The sequence below is a fragment of the Pteropus medius genome, unplaced genomic scaffold (assembly GCF_902729225.1).
Source record: "Pteropus medius unplaced genomic scaffold, Ma_sr-lr_union100, whole genome shotgun sequence".
Lineage (NCBI taxonomy): Eukaryota > Metazoa > Chordata > Mammalia > Chiroptera > Pteropodidae > Pteropus > Pteropus medius.
Window position 1 is genome coordinate 18,627,209 of NW_024354502.1, and position 16,492 is coordinate 18,643,700.

At 33.8% G+C, this 16,492-nt stretch overlaps 1 protein-coding gene across 19 annotated transcripts in view; it reads right to left on the reverse strand.

Annotated features, from left to right (window-relative positions):
* The window catches only part of RIMS2 (regulating synaptic membrane exocytosis 2), a 548,506-nt gene that overhangs the window by 421,246 nt on the left and 110,768 nt on the right, over positions 1-16,492 (reverse strand). For all 19 annotated transcript variants that reach the window (XM_039854030.1, XM_039854006.1, XM_039854009.1 and 16 more), the window contains one exon: positions 1,887-2,097. In XM_039854030.1, coding sequence (XP_039709964.1) covers positions 1,887-2,097 — 211 coding nt within the window. The remainder of the gene's footprint in view (positions 1-1,886; positions 2,098-16,492) is intronic.

Below are 16,492 nucleotides of genomic sequence, written 5' to 3' on the forward strand. Positions count from 1 at the left end.
AGGAGAAGAAAAGAAATAATAAAGATCGAAGGCAAAATCAACAATAGAGAAAATCAATAAAACCAAAAGCTGGTTATTCGATAAATAAATAAAATTTATAAATATCTAATCAGACTGGGAGAGGAACCACAAATTACCAACATCAGGAATGAAAAAACTGGCAACACTACAGATTGTATAGATATTAAAAGAATAATAATGGAATACTGTCAACAAGTTTATGCCAATAAATTCAACAACTTAGGAGGAACTGGGCAAATTCCTTGAAAGACAAATTATGAAAGCTCATTCAAGAAAAAATAGATAACCCAAATAATCTCATATCTGTTAAAGAAATTGAAACTCTACTTAAAAACTTTCCCAAGAAATAAAACTGCATGCCTAGATAGCTTCACAAATAAAATCTACCAAACATTAAAGGATAAATAATACTGATTCTACATAAACTCTTCTAAACATTTAAGCAAAGGAAATACTTCCCAACTCATTCTATTAGGCCAGCATTACTCTGATATTAAAATTAAAGAAAGATGTTACAGAAAAACTACAGATACTAACCCTTACAAACATAGAAGCAAAAATTGTAAACAAAATTTTATCAAATCAAACCCATCAATATAAAAAAGGAATAATCCATTACAACCAAATGGCATTTATTCCAAAAATACAGTTTGTTTAACATTTCAAAATCAATCAGTATAGTTCACCATATTACCAAAGAGAAGAACAAGAAAAACACATGCCTAATCCCAATAGATAGAGAAAAAATACTTGTCATAATCCAATACTTATTCCTATGGGGGGAAAAAAAAAACTCTCAAAGACAGTATCTATGAAAAGCTGAGAGCTAACATAATTCTTAATAGTGAAAGACTAAATGCTTTCTCCCTAAAATAAAGAACTAGACAAGGATGTCTGCTCTCACCACTTCTATTCAGAATTGTACTGGTTTCTAGTCAATGCGATTAGTCAAGAGAAAGAATCATAATCAGGTAAACCGGGGAAAAAATTAATAGAGATAAACAAAACAGTGAGAAAAAAGGAGCAATGAGAAAATGCAGATATGAAATCACATAGGGGAATAAATTCCCACTATTATGTCTAAGTAATGTATGTAAAGATATCAGCTTCCAAGTAAAAAAAACTGATTGATAAGGCACATTAGTGAGGAGAGAAATGAAAATTCTAAAGAACTTATTGAGACAAACATTTTTAAAAATTGCTTTTGCTAATTTCAACACAGCATTCTTTAGGTAGCATTAACATTTTTCTAAAGTGGATAGATAAACTACAAAAATCTAGTATTAGTGTAAAACACCTCCTTAAAATGTCTCCTTTAAATTCCATAGACTAATGTTTATTTCATTAATGTTATGACAAAATAAAAGGTAATGTAGCTTTAGAGGCTATAAAATTATAAAACACATGATCTCAAAGCTGAAAAGAAACTCCTTCATAAGTAAAAGAAATGGGCCAAAAGAGAAGCATATCTAAAGTTTATAAAATTATGTATAGAAATGGAAAAAATTGTGCCATGATTGATATTAATCAGTCGTGTGACTTTAAGAATGAACCCTAGTCTCTCTGGATCTGAGTTTTCTATACTTATAAAATAAAGGAATTAGACCAACTGATCTCTATATTTTCTTCATAATCTTTGAGAGTCAAAGATTCCAATTCTAAACAAAATCATAAGTTTAAGGATATAAATAATGAGACAAATATCTTTAACTCACAGAAAAAATTTAAATTTCTCTTATCTAAAATGAAGCCACTAAAGAAGGTTTTTGTTTACTGTTTAATCTAAATATTAATTTGTTGTCTTCTGCATTTTAATCACAATAAGCTTAGCTATAAAAGATTATGTGTAATTTTCATTTCTGTACCTTGTTTGAGCGTAATGACACTCGACCTCCACAACGAGCACAAAACTTTGTTTGGCAATATGAACAGTTATGGCCACATCCATCGGCAAACTTTGTTTTGTGGCAAATACCACAGGTTGGGGCATCACCCTTCTGTTCCTGCTGCTGCTGTGATTCTTCTCCCATCTTCTTTACCTGCTCTTTATACATTTCGAACTGCTGATGAAGTTTTCTGCAAAGAAAACAAATGAGAAAAAATTGGTTTCCTGATGATCTCAAAAAAAATAGCTACCACAATCTGTAGATACAATTTTATATCAAAAAAATTCCACAGGGTGAGAATAAAAGAATACAAATTTAATTTTCTGATAATGGAATAACATCTTATATAGTACAGCACATCATAAAACTGGTGTAACCAATTCAACCTTCTAATATACATTAATTTAAGAACCAATTAATATGACATATACTTATAGAAATATTTCCTTGATTATAATTATATTATATCTACCTAACATTTGCAATATGTTTTCAATCATACACCCTAAAATATTTATAACATTATTTTCAACAGTTTACTTCAAAATGAAGTTGACTTACACAGTGAAGCTAAAACCTCTGAAATTCAAATCACTGAGACAGAATCTCAACTGGAATGATCTTAAGAATCCAGACAGAGGGGAATACATTGGATGAGTGCTCTCACTAATTGTTTAAATCTGTTCAACAGAATAAACAATAGTTGGCTCTTAAAACACTGAAATATTAGGAGCCTACTAAATAAGGCTGTGAAAATAAAAGTAAGGCTGTTTTATTTTAAAAATAAAATTAAAGAACAAGAAAAAAAATACCTAGCAAAGGGTATTACTTACTCTAGTTAAAAAAAAATAAATGATAAAACTTTCATGTTCATTGTTTTTATAGTGAAAAATGAAAATATTTTAAAACTACAATTAATTCTGCTTAGGATTTAGTAAACTGTTAATAATGTTACTCCCATTTTAAAAGTGACCAAAAGTTAAATAATCCACAAAATCATAACTTTTCTTGAGCCAATACAGAGTTGAGGATATAAGGGAAACATAATCTGAACTCCAAAGAAAGGAAAGCCCCTCCAGAGAGTAACAAGGATACACTGCTTCACATTTGGCAGAGCACAGGAGAAAGAAGTAGCCACCATCCAGGCAGGTTAAGAGGAAATCAGTTTAAACTAACAAACTGTAAAAGGCCAAATGTGGGCTAACAAGACAATTTGAAATAGCTAGGGGCCCAGACTCAAGGGAAGTTCACACTCACTCACAAGTACTTTCTCATAGACCTCCACTGGTCACTCATGAGTAAGACTGGGCAAAGGCTGTAAAAAAAAATAATCCTTTGTCATGGAGGGGTGCACATGTGCCAATGTAAAAGAGATGGCTAGTGGTTCCTGGGGCACAGGCACAATTCCCCAGACTATCTCTCATAATCATCATCATTATCATCAAAAGCTATAAACCATAGGGAAGAGAAATAAATTGTCATCCCCAGCACAAAGGCAAAGAAATAGATAGCCTGACAAATCCTATATCTATTTTTAAAATAATTCATAAATTAAAAAATCTCAGTTCTTGATGGCATCATTGATAAATTCCACCAAATAGTTAAGGAACAAGCAATACCAATTCTACATAATCTTTTCTAGGGAATAAAAGAGAAAGAAATATTTAAATCATACACCCTAAAATATTTATAATGCCAGCATTTCTCAAACACCAAAACCATACAAAAGTATAACAAGAAAATTATGGAATTCCGGTAAAGATGGTGGGGTAGATAAATGCCGTGCATGCCCCCTCCCAGGACTGCATTAAAACTGCAACTAAATTATGAAACAGTCAAACTGGAGAACAATTTGAAGACTAGCTGAACAAAATTCCTATAACTAGGGGTATAACGAGACTGGTGGGAGGAGAAGAGATATGAAACAGGCTGATCTCACACCCATGTGTGGTGGCTGAGCATTGGTATGGATATGTACGCTGTGGAGGCCCACCCCAGGAGTGAGGGACCCTAGCTCCACACCAGGGCGCTCCAGCCCAGAGATCCAGATGCAGGGAGAGGAGTCCACGCAAAATCTGGCTGTGATAACCAGTGGGAGTTCTAGGCAGCCAGGAGAAATGGAAGGCAACTGTAAAGCCAGACATCTCCTTAAAGGGCCTACGCACAGACTCACTCCCAAGCACTCACCCTGAGCTCTAGCGAAGGGACAGCAGCTCAAGAAGTGTCAAAGACATACAGGGAAAGTTGAGTGGCTTCAGGGCTGGAGAGACAATCGCCATTGTGCTTTTTGAGAACTCTTCCTGCCTAGCCTGCAGACCAGTACCATATTACCTGAGTTGAACACTCCCCCACACATGGCCAAAACTGAATCTGCATTGGCCTGGTGAGATCTGCTCACCCCATCTTAGTGACTCCCAGAGACTCTGCCCCACCCAACTTGAAAATTACCTGGTGGCAATTCCAGCCCCAACCCACAATCTCAGCAGGAGGTTCCATCAGAGCAATCAACAGGCCTCTCTGCTCACACACCTGAGAAGACACTAGGTGACGGGTAACCAGCCCTGGCCCTAGCCGCAATATTTCTTAAGCAAATCTTGGGGGTCTTTGGGTCTGAGGTGGGCAGCGGCTAGTCTTGGTGTGAGCTGAGATTTTTTGCAACTGGCCACAGGCTCAGCCCTGGCAACAAATCTAAATCTGCACCAACCTGGGGAACACCACTTGCCCCACCCTGGTGACTCCCTGAGACCTTGGGGCACCCCCAAGGCTCATTCAGCTGCTGAGCATTATGGGGAGCAGACAGGCAGCCTCGGGACTGGGGGTGCTCTGGGCCTTAGCTGAGTTTCCCCCAGGCCTGGTGCTTGTGGCAGTCAACCTCAGTTCGCTACGTGGCCTCTCACAAACACCTCCAAGTGTACCTCAGGCAGTGACCAAATATAGATAGCTCTATAGCTCCTACTAGGGATCCCTGGGCTGGTCACAGGCAGCAGGTGACCCTGGCCTACATAAGATCATTTCAATAGATGCAGAAAAAGAGTTTGACAATATCTAGCATCAATTTATGATAAAAACTCTCAGCAAAGTGAGAATAGAGGGACTATACCTCAACATAATAAAGGCCATATATGACAAACCCACAGCTAATATCATACTCAACAGGGAAAAGCTTAATGCATTTTCCTTAAGATCAGAAACAAGACAAGGATGCCCACTTTCATCACTATTATTCAATATAGTGTGGAAGTCCTAGCCACAGGAGTTAGACAAGAAAAAGAAATAAAAGACATCAAAATTAGAAAGGAAGAAATCAAACTGTCATGATTTGCAGATGACATGATACTGTATATAGAGAATCCTAAAGACTCCACCAAAAAAACTGTTAGAACTGATCAAAGAATTCAGTAAAAGGGCAAGATATAAATTTATATTCAAAAATTGGATGCATTTTTATACACCAATAATGAATTATCAGAAAGAGAAGGAAACAATCCCATTTTCAATTGCAGTAAAAAAAATAAAATACCTGGGAATAAATTTAATTTCAGACGTCAAAGACCTAGACTCAGAAAATCATAAGTCACTGAAAAAAGAAACTGAAGAAAATATAAATAAATAGAAGTATATATTGTGCTCATAGATAGGAAGAATTAATATCGTTAAAATATCCATACTACCCAAAGCAATCTATAGATTCAATGCAATCCCTATCAAAATACCAACGGTATTTTTCACAGAAGTAGAATAACCCAAAAATTTATATGAAACCATGAAAGACCCCGAATAGCCATGGCAAAGTTGGCTATAGCCAAAGAACAAAGTTGGAGGTATCACACTACCTAATATCAAACTATACTTCAAGGTTATAGTAATCAAAACAGCATGGTACTGACATGTAAAAAAGACACATAGATCAGTGGAACAGAGAGCTCAGAAATACATTCAAGCCTATGTGGTCATTTAATAAGACAAAGGATGCAGGACTATACGATAGGGTAAAAGACAGTCTATTCAATAAATGGTGTTGAGAAAACTGTACAGATATATGCAAAAAAAAAAAAGAAAGAAAGAAACTGGGCCACCTTCTTACACTATATACAAGAAAACACTCAAAATGGATTAAAGACTTAAATGTGAGACCCATAACCATAAAACTCCTGGAAGAAAACATAGTCAATAAACTATGTAATATTTTTTCTGATACATCTCCTCAGGCATGGGAAACAAACAAACAAACAAATAAATAAATAAATAAGTAGGACTACATTAAACTAAAAAGTTTTTGCACAGCAAAGGAAACCATCAACAAAATGAAAAGACAACCTACTGATTGGGAGAAGATATTTGCCAATGATCCAGCCGATAAGAAATTAACACCTAAAATTTATAGAGAACTCATACAAGTCAAAACCAAAAAAAAAAAAACCACAAAAAATCCAATTTAAAAATGGGGCAAAGGACATGAATAGTCATTTCTCCAAAAAGGACATTCAGATAGCCAATTGACATATGAAAAGATGCTAAATGTCACTAATCATCAGAGAGATACAAATTAAAGCTACAATGAGATATCACTTCACACATGTCAGAATGGCTATCATCAATAAATCAAAGGACAAGTGTTGGCAAGGACGTGGAGAAAAAGGAACCCTCATGCACTGTTGGTGGGATTGCAAATTGGTACAGCAACTATGATAAAAAGTTTGAAGGTTTCTCAAAAAATTAAAATTAGAACTACTTTTTGACCTAGCAATTCGTTTCTGGGTATTTATCCAAAGAAAACCAAAACACTAATTTGTAAAAGATATGTGCACCCCTACATTCACTGAAGCACTATTTATAATAGCCAAGATAAGGAAGCAACCTAAGTACCCATCAGTAGACGATTAGATAAAGAAATTGTGATACATATACACAATGGAAATTACTCAGCCATAAAAAAATAAAATCCTACCATTTGTGACAACATGAATGGACTTAGAGGGTAGGATGCTAAGTGAAATAAGACAGAGAAAGACAAATATCATATGATTTCAGTTATATGTGGAATCTAAGGAACAAAATAAACAAATACAAAGAACAAATTGGTGATTGCCATATGGGAGAGAGGTTGAGGGGTAAGTGAAAAATGTGAAGGTATTAAGAAGTAAAAATTGATAGTTATAAAATAGTCACAGGGATGCGAAGTACAGCATAAGGAATATAGTCAATAATATTGTAATAATATTGTAATAACTATGTATGGTTCCAGGTGGGTACTAGACTAATGGGGGGAATCACTTCATAAATTATATAAACGTTTAACCACTATGCTGTACATCTGAAACTAATATAAAATAATATTGAATGTCAACTCTAATTGAAAAATACAATGTTTTTAAAATTATACACCAATATTCCTCATGAGAAGACATCCTCAACACATTAGCAAGTCAAATCTAGAAAAATGTTAAAGAATAATACATCACAAAAAGGTGATCATTATCTTGAGAATGCAAAGTTGGTTTCACATTCGAAATTCAACCAATGTAATTCACCATATTAACAGACTAAGAAGAAGGAAACATATGATTATGTCGAAATATGCTGAGAACACGCTTGATTCAGCAAGCTAGGAATAGGCAGACACTTCCTTAATGCAATAAAGGTATCTACAAAACACGCCTACAGTTAACAACATTTAGTATTGTTAAAAGATTGAATGCTTTCTCCCTAAAATCAGGTACAAAGCAAGGTGCCCGCTTGTCCTCTCTCACTACTCCTAATTGACATTGAATTGGAAATCCTAGCCAGGTCATTATTGCAAGAAAAAAGCAATAAAAATTAAAAGCATAAGGATTGGAAAGGAAATTAAAAAACTGTGTGCAGATGGCATAATTGTCTTTGTATAAAGTCCCAAAGAAACTACAAAATATCTCCTGTAATAAATAAATGAGTTTAGCAAGGTCAGAAGATACAAGCTGAATATATGAAAAACAATTGTATTATATAATATACTAGCAATGAACAACTGGAAATCAAAATTTTTAAAGTAGTCTCACACTATTTACAATAGCCAAGATAATGGAAGTAACCTAAGTGTCCATCGGTAGACAACTAGATAAAGAAGTGGTACATATGTACAATATTACTCAGTCATAAAAAAAAAGAATGAGATCTTATCAACAGTGACAACATGAATGGACCTAGAGGGTAGTATGCTAAGTGAAATGAGTCAGACAGAGAAAGACAAATACCGTATGATTTCACCTATATGTGGAATCTAAAAAACAAAATAAACATGCAAAAGAGAAACAAACTCATAGATACAGAGAACAAACTGATGGTTGATGGATAGGAGGGAGGTTGTGGGGCTGGGTGAAAAATGTGAAGGGATTAAAGAGTACCAATTGGCAATTACGAAATACACATGGGGATGTGAAGTATAGTATAGGAAACATAGTAGATAATATTATAATAACTATGTATGGTGCCAAGTGGGTACTAGACCTCTCAGGGCTATCATTTCATAAGTTACATAAATGTTTAACCACTATAGTATATATCTAACACTAATATAATATTGAATGTTAACTGTAATTGAAAATCGTTTTAATGAAAAAAATAACTAGTGTGAAATAACATCAAAAGAAGAGAAAAGACTCTGGTACATATCTAACAAAATATATACAGGCTTTCTGTGGTAAAAAGTATAAAACACTGATAAAAAGAATCAACAAAGATCTAAATAATTGGAAAAATATACTGTATTCTTGAATGAGAAGACTCGATATTGTGAAGATAACGATTCTTTCCAAATTGATCTATTGGTTCGATATCATCTCAATCAAAATCTCAGCACAATTTTTGGAAGAAACTGACAAGCTAACTCTAAAATTTACATGGAAAAGCAAAGTTCTCAGAATAGGCAAAATATTTTTAAAAAGAAGAAAATTGAAGGACTCATATTACCTGATTTCAAGACTTACTATAAAAGCTATAAAAGTAATTAAGCCAATATGGTATTGGCAAAGGAGAAACACATATACCAACTGAAACAAATAGAGTCCAGAAATAATCCAAAATTTAAATGGTTATTAGAAAATTTTTTCAACCATTTTAAAATATAAAAATCATTAACTCACCAGTTATACAAAAACAGGCAGTGGGCCAGATTTGACCTGTGGGCCATAGTTTGCCCGCTTTTATAGGATAAGATTTCATTCTGGAAAAGGCAAAATTTCAAGTACAGAAATCAAATCAATGGTTGTTAGGGGCTGGAGTACGGTAACAGGTGTAAAACTAAAAATGGACAAAAGGAACTTTTTGGGGTGAAGGAAATATTCTGTTTTGATTATAGTGGTAGATATATAACTATATATTTTTCAATATTAACTTAAGTGTATAATTCAAAGTGGTAAATTTTACTGTAAATTATACCTCAAAAAACCTGACTTTTTTAAAAAGTTAGTTTCATAGTGCTAATCTTAAGTCAGTAGGTAAATTAAAAGTATAGCTGTGAGTCCTTATACCTACTTAATCACCAAAGCATATTTTGTTTTTCATACCTAATACCAATAAATTCAAATAGCTATGCCAGTTTTATCAACTTTTTTTGTAATTTCAGATAATACACTATTTTTCCCTGATGATCTCTCTCCAGGTTTAAGTGAAGCTTTGCTAACACAAAACAAGCACCACTACAGGAGTTTCAAGCCCATGAAACATGTACCAGAGCAGGCATGTTTTTAAGTGTGCCATTGATTGAGCTCTGCATCTGAGCTTCTCCCACAATTTAGAATTATCTATGTGAGAGATATGTGTACTTCTACTGTAGAGCTGTTGATACAGTTATGATCTCTGGCATACCTCTCAGTAGATGGCTGAACCTCACTGGGAGAAAGAGAAAGAAGGCAGGAAGAGGAAAATTAGAAAAAGCATTGCTTTGTTTCAGTTCCAGAGAGACTGGAGTACTTGCTAGGCTACTTACCAAGGGACACTGGAACAAAAAACAGAGTCTAGCTGAATGAACTGTGCTATCATCTATCGTGCCTCAAGGGAAGTGGAAGTCTTGTTTCACACATGGGAAGAAGGAAAGTCATATTAGTAGCAAAGTTAGTAATTATATTAGATTAGAACTATTTAAAACCTCTTACTTTACATAAGAACTGTAGTAATCCCAGAGAATGCAGCATTATTAAGGCTGCAGGATGGGATCAAATGGTCCCAGTTATGGGAAGAAAAGAGATATGGAAGCTGCATTCCAGACAGGACCCAACTACAATAATTTGAGATGATAAGAAAAGGTAATAGTTTGAGAGATGTGTATTCATCCTTCCAGTCCTATAAAATGAGCAACTAGTATATGTAGAAGTAGTATATAGGCAGATTCAGGAGCTAAATTACATTACTCATCAAGAAGAGTATGTCTTGCTTTCCCTTAAATAAATAAACAAAATTCTATCTGTTCTTCCTCTCCCTGGTCACTCTTCAACCAATCTAATCTAGTTTCTAATCTACTTTCTAATTCTCACAAAGTTTATCAATGATCTCCCTGTATTTAAAATTAATGAACAAATTCCTTACTTTTCATTTTACTGAGTTCTCAACAATATTTGAAATTACGTTTAATTATGTTCACTGTCCCCTTGGCTTTCATAGCACTCTCCTGCTTTTGTTTCTGTATCTGTGGCTCTTCATTTTCTTTCCCCTTTGAAGGTCAAGACTCAGGCCCTCTTCTCTTTTCATTCTATAGCATCTTTTTAGGCAGTCTCACCCATATCTAAGGCTTCAATTTCCACCTATATATAAATTACTTATAAATGTAAATCACCATCTCTGACTGCTCCTCTGAGCTTCAATATTCAATTGCCTACTTGACATCTCTATTTGGAAATCTCAACATCACTTGAAATTCAGTTATGTGTAAAATTGAACTCACGATTGTCCTATACAAACCAGTTCTCCTCCAGTGTTCCCTACTTCAATAAACAATGCCATTGTTCAATTATACAGGCTTGAAATCTAGAATTATTCTGGAAATCTCTCTCTCTCTTTCAAACACGTAATTTATTTATCACTAAGTCTTCTTGATTTTACTTCCTACATGTGTCTTGAATCCTTCCACTGTCTCCATATCCACTGTCAATACCACAGGCCTTGTTACCATCCACACCCACCTACTCCCCTAGCTAGGCTACTCACATCCACAGTTCTCCCCTTCAATCTATTCTGTACAATACAAATTATTATCACCCCACTGTTTAAAATGACTCCTGATTGTTCTTAAGAAGAAAAAACTTATGAAGATATACAAAGCCTTAAATGCTCTCACTCACGTTCACTTCTTTAACCTTTTTTACTTTCTCCTTCTCCTGCTAAGACATTTAGGCTTTCTTTCATCCTTTAGGCTCACCATGGTGCATCTCATTACAGGGTCTTCGTATTTTATACATGCTCTAGCCTCCATCTAGGATTACAATACACACCTTCTTTCTCTTTCTCTTAGGTATCCAGAATAGAACTGATCATAAGCTAGGTAGCACTGATCCATGCTTGACTCCTATTTTAATTCTTTTCCCTTCCCCAGTGTGATTTCCCTTCCCTCAGGTAACCAGTCTTGTATATTTACATAAATGGCATTGTGTCATTTACTTATTTCTGCTTCTTATATTTGCCATTCAACTTTACATTTTATATAAACTGTAGCTAATGTATACGGTGCTTACTGTGTATTAGGCAGATAGGTATCATTATTATTCCTATTCTACAGGCAAGTTATTTTTGCTCATGGTCACATAGGTGTAAGTGGTTAACGCCAGCCCCAAATTCTAGAATCCATGCTCTTAAGCCCTATAGTTTATGCATTTCATTCATGCATTTTAATGGCTGTGTAATGTTCCCTGTTTCCATAAATCATATTTTATTCATACATTTATTTTTTAAAAATGTAAATTCATACATTTATAATTTATTACTACATATTTCTGTAATAACATATTTATAAACATACAATTTTTTCTGCAGTATATTTATAGGAATATAGTACACATACTCAAGTTCATTAAATATTTCTAAACTGCTCTTGCATATAGCTTAACCTAGTTAGCACAACAGTACCCAAGGTATGAAGGTTCCAGTTTTCTCTTGTCCTTGCCAATGTGTAATATCATTGAACATTTTAAATTTTTGGAGCTTTGATATATATAACTTGATGTTTCCTTTTTTTTTTTTAAGTTCATGTTTTTCTGACTCTTAATGAAGTTCAGCCAACTGGACTGCCCTCCTATGAACTACCTATTCACTCTATCCTTTACCAATACTCTATTGGACTTCTTGTATTTTACTGGCTGATTTGCAGGAGTCCCTTATACAGACTACACGTTAATTCTTTACAAGTTAAGTATAGCAAGTATCCTAGTCTGACAACTGACTGTTAATTTTGTACATTGTGTCCTCTGTTTAACAGAGAATTTTTAATTTTGATGTAGTCAAATACATAAGTTTCTCCCTTCCTGGTGTGTGGTTTTGGTAGCTGGCTATAAAAAATCCTTACTTACCCCTCAGTCACAAAAAATTCTACAGTTTCTTTAATAGCTTTATAATTTTGCCTCTCACATTTAGGCTTTTAATCGATCTGAAGTTTATTTTTATATGTGATGCAAGAATTTAATTTCAATCTTGTCCATATAGAGATTCTACTTTCCCAGCACCGTTAAACAGTCCGTCCTTTCTTCCAGTGATTTATAATGGCAATCTATCATATACTATGTTTCAACATGTGCAAAGGTCTATTTATGGACTCTGTAGTCCATTTCATTGGTTTTTGTGTTTGTTCCTACTCCAGAACAACACTGTCAGAATCAAATTCCAAAGACAATGAACGGTCTAAAAGACCTTAAATATATAAGCTTGAATACATAACTTTCCAGTGATGTAAATCAGAGATCAGCTAACTTTATCTGTAAAGGTCCAGAGAGTAGATATTGTAAGCCTTGTGGGCATAGGGTTTCAGTCACAACTACTCAAATCTGCCACTGAGATGCGAGAGCAGCCATAGAAAAACACGCAAAAAGAAATTAGCTTGACTATGTTCCAATAAAACTTTATTTACAGAAACAGGCAGTAGGCAGGATTTGAACCACAGACCAATTTTGCAGATCCTGATATAGATAAAAGAAGCAAAGATATACTCTAATTTAAAACTTTTATTACAAATGAATATTTGACACATATTAATATATTAATTTAGAAATATTGCTTTTTCCACTCTTATTTCATAAAGCTATTTCATAATCCAAATTTTTAATGTGTATTTACTACATCAATGTCTCCATAATCACTAAAGCAACTCGCTGTTTTCCAAAATAAATTTTCATCACTCTGAGTTCTTTGAGAAAACAAAACTTTTCAAACTGTTAGTGGTAATCCTGCTCTTCCTGGCAATTTTATATCCAGCTGCATAAGCTTTTGTTGCTATTGTTTTTTTTCATTCATCTGACAGGTATGCTTTCATGATCTCCACAAACTAACCAATTATATTACTCTTTTTTAAAAATAATCTTTAAAAGGTTTGTTTATTACAACTTCTAACACTAGCCATTGTGAGGTCATACCCCTGAGAATTTCTAGACTGATGCTAAATTTCTTTATCTTCCTTTTCACAAATTCCTTCAGATACAGTACATCACTTTACTCATGCAGAATACATTCCAAGAACCCCAGTTGATGCCTAAAACTGTGGATAGTACCAAACTCAATTTATATATACTATATTTTTTTCCTATACATACATACCTATGATAAAGTTTAATTTATAAACCAAACACAGTAAGAGATTAACAATAATAATAAAATAGAACAATTCTAACAATACATAATAATAAAAGTTATAAGAATGTGGTCTCTCTCTTCTCCAGTAATTTTTATACTTTTCAGTCCAAACCTATTCCTGAATCTGCATAACCATTCCTTACTCGCAGTAAATGGCTTGGTGTCACTCATTTCAGGGTATTCCTCACTGAAGTCTTTGTATGGGCCCAATGCTTTCTTGCACAACATGTTTTTCATGTCTTACATCCACAAATTTGATGCCTTTCCCATCTTAATTAATAAGTACATAAACACACTGTGGCCAACATTTGCAGCTTAAAGTGCAACAGCAAAACTAACACGAATTTCTTTTTCCTTCCTCATAATTTAAAATATAGAAGATTCCTTCTTATTGTAGATCTTAGCAAACTCAGCATATTTTATTTTCCTTAATAAGTCTAGAACTTCTACCTTTTCACTTAAAGAAAGCACTTTTGGCTTCTCTTTGGCATGTTCAAATTGCCAACATCACTACACTTATACTTTGGGCCAGAATTAAGTAAATAAGGGTTACTTGAACATAAGCACTGCGGTACCACGACAGTAAATCTGATAACTGAGATGGCTACTAGATGGCTAATGGTTGGGTAACACGTACAGTGCGGAGACACTGGACTAAGGGATGATTCACATCCTGGGCAGGACAGGTGGGACAGTGCAAGATTTCATCACGGTCAGATTGATGCACAATTTAAAATTTATAAATTGTTTCTTTTTAGAATTTTCCATTTAATATTTTCAGACCGCAGTCAATAGCAGGTAAATGAAACAGCAAAAAGCAAAAATATGGATAAGGCGGTACAACTGTAATCTCTGTATGTATCGGTATGTTTATTTGAGATCCTTTAATGATAATGTGTCTTCTCCAAGCAATACTTTGTAGTTTAAAGAAATTGGGGGCTTCTCATAATAAGATAGATTTTATCAGAACTCAAAATAAAGCCATGAATTTTTATTGGTGGGATGACTTCAGAAAAAATAAAGAACACCATAGATTCAGACTATGTAGTACTTTGGCTTTGTAACTTGTTTTGATATCTGGCAAATGGATCCTCCTTTTTGTTCTTGAAAATTGTTTTACTATTTGTAAAACATTTTTCTTCCAAATAATCCTTTTATCCAGTTCTCTTGAAAATCCTGGTGGAATTTTTATTGAAATTGCATTACATTTATACATTAGTTTTAGGAGAACTGACATCTTTACAATGTTAAGTCTTCCCTCCTACAAACATAGTAAGTCCATTAATTGCCAATCCTCAAAAATCTGTAACAATCTATATGGCTTTACAGGCAATCTTTTAACTCAAATTTTTCAACCTTTAACTTGAAATCCACCCTAAGGAGTTCATGGATAGACCTGTATTTCAATTTAATTGGCACCCTTTATAAGTGCTTGTATTATATTTTATGTATTATGTTTTATTGCTTGTATTATATTATATTTTGTATTTGTTTTCATTGTACTTCAAAACATTATTTTGAGACAGAGTCTATAGGATTCAACAACTTGTCAAAAAAACAGATTAAGGACCTCTATAAGATATTCTCATATTCTATATGTTGTTTCAGAATAAAAGTAAAAGAAAGTTCCTCAACAATTTCATGAAGCCAGTATAACCCTACTACTTCCTACTCTTCATTTCCATAACTCCTCATTATTCTCACTGCACTTCAATATCACTTCCTTGAAAAAGTATTCCTTAACATCCCTATGCCAAATTCCTCCATTCAATATTTTCAAAGCACTATAGTATATTGCATTTCCACAGGTGCACCTTTTATTCATATATATGATTATCTGATTAATGCCTAGCTCTCTAATTAGAAAATATACTCCATGAGGATTGTTTTATCTGTTTCCTTTCTCCATTGTATCCCACTGACTGGCATAATGCATGGCTCATAACCAACTTCTCAATAAATATTTACCAAATGCTTGAATTAATGATGAATAAACAAATGTGTATTATGTATGTACTATTTTATAAGTGATGTAGCAAAAATAAAATGTAATGTTAAATATGACCCAGTCTTGTTGTCATCAATAAGATAGGTCATACATACACACACATATATGTGTGTGTTTGTGTGTGTGTGTGTATAAATATATATGTATAGAGAGAGAGAGACAGACAGAGAGAGAGAGAGACAAGAGCTGACATAAGATGAATATAAATAAACTATAATACAAGGCAAAATGAAACATATGCTAAATAAATATATAAGAAAAATGGTACTGGAGCACAAGGAGCCATTAATTGTAAATGGTGTTGGCATGACTTCATAGAAGAGGGCCATAGTTTTTAAATATCCTATATATCTTGCAGTTAAAGGATGTGCAAAATTGTGATAGACAGAAAATGAAGAATGATTCAATGTGAAGTATTTCATAAGCAAAGCATGAAGCAGATGGAGAATTCAGTAAGTTGAAAGTATTCTCATTTGGCATAAAGTATGTATGAGTTACAAATGGCAAGAGAAATATAGTAATAGTAGCTGGAAAGACAACTCGAGGGAAAATATCTCAAATTCCATGCTAAGGATCATTTCCCATATTATCTGATATCCAACTTAGTTTGTGACATCAGACGTTATAGAAATCAGTAAGACAAAGATAAAAAATATTATAAAACTACCTCAAATAAATATTTGGTTCACTCTTTTTAGGCTAACAATATTTCTCCGAAACAATTTGTAACTACTGCACCAAAAAAAAAAAACACACATTAAAATATGCTTTA